Genomic DNA, 9,254 nt, shown 5'->3' on the forward strand with positions numbered 1-9,254 from the left:
AAATCTGATTTTTCAAGTTTTTAACAAAAATTGAATTTCTTACTAATATCTGATTTAAAATTTCAAATAGAGTCGTCTATAGTATTTACTAAAGAGTTGTCTATAGTCTGGACTATAGAATCGTCTATAGTCTGGACTATAGAATCGTCTATAGTCCCGACTATAGAATCGTCTATAGTCCCGACTATAGAGTCTTCTATAGTTTCGACTATAGAGTCGTCTATAGTCTGGACTATAAGTCGTCTATAGTCTGGACTATAGAGTCGTCTATAGTCTGGACTATAAGTCGTCTATAGTCTGGACTATAAGTCGTCTATAGTTTGGACTATAAGTCGTCTATAGTTTGGACTTTAAGTCGTCTATAGTCTGGGCTATAGAGTTATAGACTGGACTATAGAGTCGTCTATAGTCTGGACTATAAGTCGTCTCTAGTCTGGACTATAGATTCGTCTATAGTCTGGGCTATAGAGTCGTCTATAGTCTGGACTATAAGTCGTATATAGTCTGGACTATAAGTCGTATATAGTCTGGACTATAAGTCGTCTATAGTCTGGATTATAGAGTCGTCTACAGTCTGGACTATAGAGTCGTCTATAGTCTGGACTATATAGGCTCTCCACTTTGGGCGTTGCATAACAAAATAAAAATATTTTTAAATAAATTATTGAAATTCAACTTTAACTAAAATTATGTTTCGCCAACTTTCCAACACTTTTACTGTTTATTTTCAATTTCAAGTTCATTTGCCCATTTGTGGAATTGAACGAACATAATTTGTACAAAGTTGCAACATTTATTGGTGGTTTAAAAAAACTTACTGATGTTTAACAACTCAACAAATGGTGTGATGAACTTTATTAGGTTTCTTTTATATTTTTTTGATGTTTTCTGTTTTTTTTTTTTTACAAATAAAACGAGGTCTTGTTAAGAATTCATTTAATCAAGTTTAATTATATACATTTATTTATATACAATAATTATTTAATAGATTAACACTTTAACAATTGCTTTGGCATTTAACAAATAAAACAAAAATAACTAAAATATTTTAATAAATGACCCCAAACAATAGTGAAGAAGAAAAACGCATAAATACAATACAGACAGAAAGACCATCATAAGTCCATATAAAATATATAACAAACAAATAAATACCACAAATCATTTTCAACGTTTAGCTATTTTAGCTAACATATAGTCATGGTACGTACTTACTACCTTTTTTACAGTTTAATTTTACCAGACAAGTTAAATTCCTATTTGTAAGTGGCGGAATGAATGAATACACACTAGGGAGCGATAAGTCCGTCTGTATTGTAATGGATGAGCACGTGAAAAGATAATTGCAGACCGCATTCATAAATACACAAAAGGTGAATAGATAGAAACCAAATAGGTTACATCATTTTGACTAAACAAATTACTGCAATTATAGGCATTTTTTTGATAAATTTACCACCTCTAAAAAACGATATTTTATTATACCTTTGACCAAAGTAAAAACGTCTATAAATGAATGTTATTACGAAATTTGAATATTTAGTTCACTTAAATCTTCTTTAAATCGAACAAGGCTAAAAAATATATAAAGCAGAAGAAAAAATATAAAAGAAAATAAAATAAAAACTATAAATCGTGCATATATTCAAACAAAAAAACCTAAAACCACAAATAATAAACGGCTGCCAGTCGTCAGTCAGCGAGCCAAGTCAAGCTTAACAAAAAGATGATAAATTGGAGCATATTTTTAATGTCTATTATGGGTTTTAATTACAACCAAATACCAAAACAATTAACAAACATCCTTGATGAAATGTTTCAAAGCCAACAGTATGAAACATTAATATTAATTGAAAATGAAACCCAGCCGAGACAATTTTTATACTCACAGTTCTACGAGAGCAACAATAACAAATCATCCTTGGATTTAATACCAAAATTGTTATTAACACAAGATAATATAGACATTTTGGAAACATCTTGGAACATAAATTCTCAATTGTTAATAATACTCAGCCTACCACTACCATACTCTACACAAAATGTTGATATTTTAGAGAAATTCCTACAAATTCATCCAAAAACTTTAAACATTAAAATAGTGGCTTTAATAAAAACATCCTACCAATTAATTAACAAAGAAGATATACAAAATTATTTTCTATATTTTAAAAAATTAAAATTATATAATGTACTAATAATACCTTTTACATCACCTGACATCAATATATTTTATACCTACTATGCTCTGCCCTCCTTGAAAGTGCTTAAAAGACAATTTAATACTTTGAATGCCTCCGACTATTTTGTAAAACAAATACAAAATTTACAGCAACACCCTTTGCTCACTTACCCCGATCAGTTACAGCCCCGCACTATACTACTATATGATAAAAAAGGTCAAATCAAAATGTTGGGCTACATCGGACGTCTTATTACTTGTTACGCCCAGAAAATAAATGCCTCTATAAAGATCCCATTTCCCATAAAAATCAACAATCCCATATTCTTTACCGATGTTATGGAAATGACCTTAAATGGTTCTTTGGATATACCCGCCAGCATTGTCAACCCGAATGAAGCAAAAGCCATGAAATATTACAGTCGTTATGTAGAATTGAGTAAATGGTTTCCCATGTTACCGGTTGCCGACTATTTGACTCCCTGGGAAATTTATTATACCTTAATTCTACAAGATTTCGGTGCCATCTTCATTACCATGTTTGTCATTTATACTCTTCTTTTGCTGATAATAGAACTTCTAAGGAATCTTACGGCATCTTATACATCTGTACTTCTGAAATCTATAATAAATCAGCAAGTTTTTTTGGGTCTCTTGGGTTCCTCATTTCAAATTGTCAATCGCAGAAAATACTACACCTCCTACAAGTTTTTCATCTTACTTATACAATTTACGGGTTTTATGTTGGCCATTTTCAGCAACACCTACTTAACCTCCAACATAACTACACCACCCAAACATCAGGAAATCAATTCTTGGGATTATCTACAAAAATTAAATTTAAAAATTCTTATGCTACAACAAGGTTACGATTTACTGGACTTGTATGTTACGGATGAATTAAAAAAGAAATATATACCTTTTATTAATGTTATAAAAAATGTTCCGGAATTTGTTAAATTGCGCAATAGTTTAAATAAATCTGTAGCCTATGGCGTCACCAGCAGTCAATGGCTTATCTATGAAAAACAACAAATGTATTTTTCCGAAAAACTTTTTCGCTATTCCAATAACATGTATTTTACTAATTTTATGATTTATGTTCTGCCCCTGCCGGCAAATTCCATTTTTGAAAAATCTTTAAATCATTTTATAGCGAATTTAGTTTCAGCAGGTATATTACAATACTGGTATAGGTCATCGTTCTTTGATATGATTGAAACGGGACGTATGTCTTTTAGAGACATGAGTTGCGCTCGTGGCTATAAGCCGGCCACGTATGGGGATCTAAAAATAGTTTGGTTTATCTGTCTAAGTGGATGGATAGCAAGTTTTTTGGTTTTTATTGTAGAGTTAATATTTTATAAAAATAAAAATTTAAAATAAAACCAACTTTAAACTTGTGCATTTAATGTGTATTTTCTTAAATTTTTTTCTCAAGATAAGGACAATCACTCAGTCTAGACTATAGACGACTCTATAGTCCAAACTATAGACGATTCTGTAGACTAAACTTATGACGATTCTATAGGCCACAGTATAGACGATCCTATAGGCAACACTATGGACTCCATAGGCAAAACTCTATAGGACAGACAACTCCAGAGACGAATCCAGACTATAATTTACTCTGTAGATGACTCTATAGTACAGACTTTAAATGACTTTATAGTCCAGACTATAAATGACTCTATAGTCCAGACTGTAGAAGATGACACTATAATCCAGACTATAGATGACTCTATTGTGTAGACTTTAGATGACTCTATAGTCCAGACTATAGATGACTCTATAGTCCAGACTGTAGAAGATGACTCTATAGTCTAGACTATAGATGACTCTATAGTCCAGACTATAGACTACCCAATAGTCCAGACAATAGACTACTTTATAGTCCAGACTATAGACTACTCTATAGTCCAGACTATAGACTACTTTATAGTCCATACTATAGACTATTCTATAGTGCAGACTAATCTATAGTCCAGACTGTAGAAGACTCAATAGTCCAGCCTATAGACGACCCTATAGTCCAGACTATAGACGACTCTATAGTTCAGACTATATACTACTCTATAGTTCAGACTATCGACGGATCTATAGGTCAGACTACTAACGGTTTAGTATGGTCCCTCTTGTCTTGTGTCATTACGAAAACATCCAATAAATTTAAATTTTATTTTATTAATTTCTTCCACTCTTCAAAACATTTTTAATATTCTTATATCTAAAAAATAATCTTTCTAAAATAAACACCAAAATCGCCAGCATTAGTAGGCCGATATACATTACGAAAACCAATTCCATATCATCCACACGAAGCGGTCGCTTTTCTTCTTTCGGTACACTAAAATCAATTAATGTACTTTTGCCAGCAGCCAACATGTCCAAAAAGTTAGTTTGAAACCAACGTTCCACCAAACCATGATCTCTTACCAGCATAATCAGATTATGTAAAGGTTCACGATATATAGAGTTTTCAGCTTGAGGAAAACTCAGGAAATTTGTACGCAAAAAACAGGCATCATTGGAAAACATAAATATTTTATTTTTAAACATATTCTGCTGCTGATTGACGAGTGTTTCCCATTTCATATTGTCGGTGGGATAGGCGTAAGTATTGTTTAAATGACTTCGTAAATAAGTAAATTCCTCATAGGATACAGTTTTTAACAAGAGATTAAATGACATGCCCATATTTTCATAATGTGAAACTTCTGAGTCCGATACCAAAGTATAGATTTTGTTTTGACGCAGATCACTGAATGTTTTTAATTGTTTCTCCTTGAGTGGACGCGTTAAAAGTGTTTGTAGAAATGCTACATATGTTAGACTGAGATATAGACCAGTGAGCGATAGTAGAACGTAGATACACTTGATAACAAATCCAGCTTTAAGCCACATTTTAAAGGGTTGTCCCAAAATACCCCTTAGAGCAACATCATTTAAAATGAGATCGGAAAATTTAATTATATTTTTTGCCCCTCCAGCAGTTTGCCTCGTAAAAACACTCAACTTTTTAACATTTAATACCATGGTGAATAGATACAAATTTAAAACACTGATAATACAAACTTTTCCATTCATCATGTGGAAAAATATTTCTTTAAGTGGCATAGTTTTGGCTAGAGGTATCATTAGACAAATATTGGTAATTTGATAAGGATATGAATAGTCCAGCAAGTATTTAATATCTAGCACAGGAACTACAGTACCAGCTATATCTATAGTATAGTTTCTGGCCAAATTCTCTAAATAACCATAGAACAACAATTCACCCTTTTTAACAGGAAATGGAAATTTGAGTGTAGCATTCAAACGCTCTGCTAAAAGATGTATAAAGTGACCCACATAACCGGAAATTTTGATTTTACCCTTTTTTTTAATTACAGTCAAATAAGTCAAATAAGTTCTTGGTTCAGCCTGATCAGGCAGTGTTAATAGTGTATAACCCATTATGTCCTTTAAACGATAGGGAAAGATCTCACTGTTATTTGTGTTTACTTTAAATTCCATCTTAAATTTTGGAAAAGGCCTATAGGCATAATAGTACTTCGTTAGGTAATAGTCTTTAAATACAGCTATAACATTGAGCGATTTCTGTTGCCAACAATATTTAAAAAAATCCTCCAATTTTGTCAAATAATTAGCACTTTCATTGTGATTGATATAGAATATCATTTTCGTATCTCTGATACGCTTCAAACTTTCAAAGTACGAATCCAATTCGATTTTAAAGTCAGTGGTTAAACCTTTCAAACAAACTACACTTAAGATGTTGGTATTTATAGTCCCCTTCACATACCAGGTTCTATGCAGATTTTCAATTATAATTGTTGAATTCAAAAATTTGATATAGAAATCCAATTCGCCACAACTATCAACAGTTTCATCGTATTTTAATAATACCGTCTGAAATTTATGTTGGTGTCCAGCAGTTTTGATGAGCTCAACTAGTTTGGTTTCCATTTCGAATTTATTAATTCGAAGGATTTCTTCATTACGTATTTGTTGGAAGCAAACGAAAGTTATTATGAAACGTAACCACATTTTTGTTAGCTATTTGGACAATTTTTAACTATTAACTAATATGAGTTTTTTGGGATATTAAGCATTTATAGAAATTTAGTTTGGTATTATCTAGGATAAAATATCTAAATGCTTTATATTTTTTATTTTTTTGGGCTGGTACTACAATATGAACAATGGTTGGTGGTAAGTTTTGGAGTAATTCTTAAAGAATAATGTGTCTTTGTTAAGAGTTTATTTAACTATATTAAACATTTATTGTATTAAAAGTACAATACCAAATTTGTAAGTTTGAAATACGAAATAATAACTTAAAAAATGTTTTGATTTTGACATGCAACACACTATAGACGACGTCAAGACTATAGACGACTCTATAGTCAAGACCATAGACGACTCTATAGTCAAGACTATAGACTATTCTATAGTCAAGACTATAGATTACTCTATAATCAAGACTATAGACTACTCTATAGTCAAGACTATAGATTACTATAGAGCTTATAGGCTACTCTATAGTCAAGACTATAGACGACTTTATAGTCAAGACTATAGACGACTCTATAGTCAAGACTATAGACGACTCTATAGTCAAGACTATAGACTACTCTATAGTCAAGATTATAGGCTACTCTATAGTCAACACCATAGACGACTCTATAGTCAAGACTATAGACTATTCTATAGTCAAGACTATAGATTACTCTATAATCAAGACTATAGACTACTCTATTGTCAAGACTATAGACGACTTTATAGTCAAGACTATAGGCAACTCTATAGTCAAGACTATAGACTACTCTATAGTCCAGACTATAGAAGACTCTATAGTCAAGACTATAGACGACTCTATAGTACAGACTATAGAAGACTATATAGTCAAGACTATAGACGACTCTATAGTCAAGACTATAGACGACTCTATAGTACAGACTATAGAAGACTATATAGTCAAGACTATAGACGACTCTATAGTCAATACTATATATGACTCTATAGTCAAGACTATAGACGACTTTATAGTCAAGACTATAAACGACTTTTTAGTCAAGACTATGGACGACTCTATTGTAAAGACTATAGTCTCTATACTCTACAGTCAAGACTATGGACGACTCTTTAGTCCAGACTCCGCCAAAAAATGTCCCCCCTTTTGTTGTAACTATTAACTGCAGATCCAAATAATTAACACCTTTTTTGTTAAACTTTATTTAAATATTAAACCGTTTGTGAAGACTATATAGTCAAGACTATAGACGACTCTATAGTCAATACTATATATGACTCTATAGTCAAGACTATAGACGACTTTATAGTCAAGACTATAAACGACTTTTTAGTCAAGACTATAGACGACTCTATTGTAAAGACTATAGTCTCTATACTCTACAGTCAAAACTATGGACGACTCTTTAGTCCAGACTCCGTAAAAAAATGTCCCCCCTTTTGTTGTAACTGTTAACTGCAGAACCAAATAATTAACACCTTTTTTAAGCTTTATTAAAATATTAAACCGTTCGTGCACAATTTTTGTAAAAAGATAATTAACATCACAAGTTTAAAACTTAAATTAAATGTTTTACTGAAACGTATTTAATCCTTTCTATCACAAAGACTAGAAAAGCAAAAATCATACATCCACAATATAAAAACCAAATCCAATAAAAGTCATGCCAATGGATTAAACCGTCATATTTATTCGATGTACTTAAATCCTTAAAGGATAATATTTTCAAACGTATTAAAGTTATGAAAACTTCATCGAACCAGTGCTGCAGCAGACCCGTATCACGAACATCCAACAAGTGCTGATTCAACAATTCCTTATAGGGTAAATCGGGTCGTATAGGTATAGCAAACAAACTCATTCGACTTAAACACAAATCCTTGGAAAAGTAAAACAATTTACGTTGAAATAGTTTTTGCTGTTCATGGTATATAGTCCAACTGGGATAGTCCACCGGATAAACATAACGCAAGTCCATGCTATCACGTAAATTTTTAAAATCCGAATAATTATCACTTGTGATAAATAAAATATCCTGATAATTTTTGTAAAAATTATAATCCCAATCTTCTAAGTCTCTGGGATGTACTGCAACTTTTAAACCAGCTTGTCTTATGTCTTCCAGATTTTTAATTTTTCTCTCCAGAGGTGGTGAGATTAGATTAGATTTTAAATAGACCGTATAGATTGTGGTGATCATTAGACTGGTATAGAATATTAAAATATAAACATATTTTATAAAACCATTAATTTTCTGCGGCATAACAAACGATTGACCCAATAGACCACGTATGATTTTATCACTAAAAATCACATCGATGAGGCATAACTGACGTAGGGTATTAAATTGGCCAATATTTAAGAATACTGCATATATCATCGAAAGCAAAACTATAAAGAGCAACACATGCCATTGTGCAATATTAAAAAATATGCTCTGTATAGGTTTAGCTGTGGGTAAAGGTATCATAAAACATTCATCCATAAACTCCAAAGGATATGAGAAATTAGTGGACAAACCCTCAAGTTTTAAGGGAATCACTATGGAGGGTATATCAGTAAAACCTTGTATAACATAATCATATAGTTCTTTGTAATGTGACACATTTCCCGTGCTAGTTATAAACAAATCAGCTAAATACCTCTCAGCAAAAGTTTTCACACAATTGCCCACATAGCCTTCCAAATTTGTCTGCCCAAATTTATCTCTATACAAAATATTAAAAGGTGGCAATAGATTTGACTGTGTGATGATTAAACGGCCGGCCATGTTAAGAGATTTTTTCACAAATATATTTTCATTTTGTTGCTGTTGTAATATTTTGTAAGTTTGTGACCAAATATCACAATTATAAAATGTTTGTTTAATTATGGAATCCTCAGTTAATAAAATATGTTGAATATTACCAATTTCATACATCTGTGATTGGCATATATCCTTCACTGCCTCAAAGGATTCTAAAAGTATTATATAAGGCAAATAACGAAATTCCACATTTGCAAAATATAATGTTAAAGGTCCCATACACGATATAA

General features: G+C 31.6%; 3 protein-coding genes across 3 annotated transcripts; 1 reads left to right on the plus strand and 2 right to left on the minus strand.

Annotated features, from left to right (window-relative positions):
- The first annotated feature begins 1,813 nt into the window (after window positions 1-1,813).
- LOC119600438 lies at window positions 1,814-3,627 on the plus strand. Its single transcript, XM_037950645.1, has 4 exons — window positions 1,814-2,101; window positions 2,333-3,066; window positions 3,121-3,459; window positions 3,624-3,627. The coding sequence occupies exons 1-4, from the start codon at window positions 1,814-1,816 to the stop codon at window positions 3,625-3,627; spliced, it is 1,365 nt and encodes a 454-aa protein (XP_037806573.1).
- Window positions 3,628-4,403: 776 nt separating this feature from the next.
- On the minus strand, window positions 4,404-6,232 carry LOC119600439. The gene is made up of 2 exons (XM_037950646.1): window positions 4,475-6,232; window positions 4,404-4,409 (listed from the first exon to the last, which is right to left on the minus strand). The coding sequence occupies exons 1-2, from the start codon at window positions 6,230-6,232 to the stop codon at window positions 4,404-4,406; spliced, it is 1,764 nt and encodes a 587-aa protein (XP_037806574.1).
- A 1,687-nt stretch (window positions 6,233-7,919) lies between these two features.
- Window positions 7,920-8,988, minus strand: LOC119600440. Its single transcript, XM_037950647.1, has 2 exons — window positions 7,979-8,988; window positions 7,920-7,926 (listed from the first exon to the last, which is right to left on the minus strand). Exons 1-2 carry the CDS (start codon window positions 8,986-8,988, stop codon window positions 7,920-7,922), a joined length of 1,017 nt encoding a protein of 338 aa, XP_037806575.1.
- Window positions 8,989-9,254: the final 266 nt, after the last annotated feature.

This window comes from Lucilia sericata, unplaced genomic scaffold (genome assembly GCF_015586225.1).
Source record: "Lucilia sericata isolate MDLA Ls3-8-SP2 unplaced genomic scaffold, ASM1558622v1 Contig000115F_arrow, whole genome shotgun sequence".
Lineage (NCBI taxonomy): Eukaryota > Metazoa > Arthropoda > Insecta > Diptera > Calliphoridae > Lucilia > Lucilia sericata.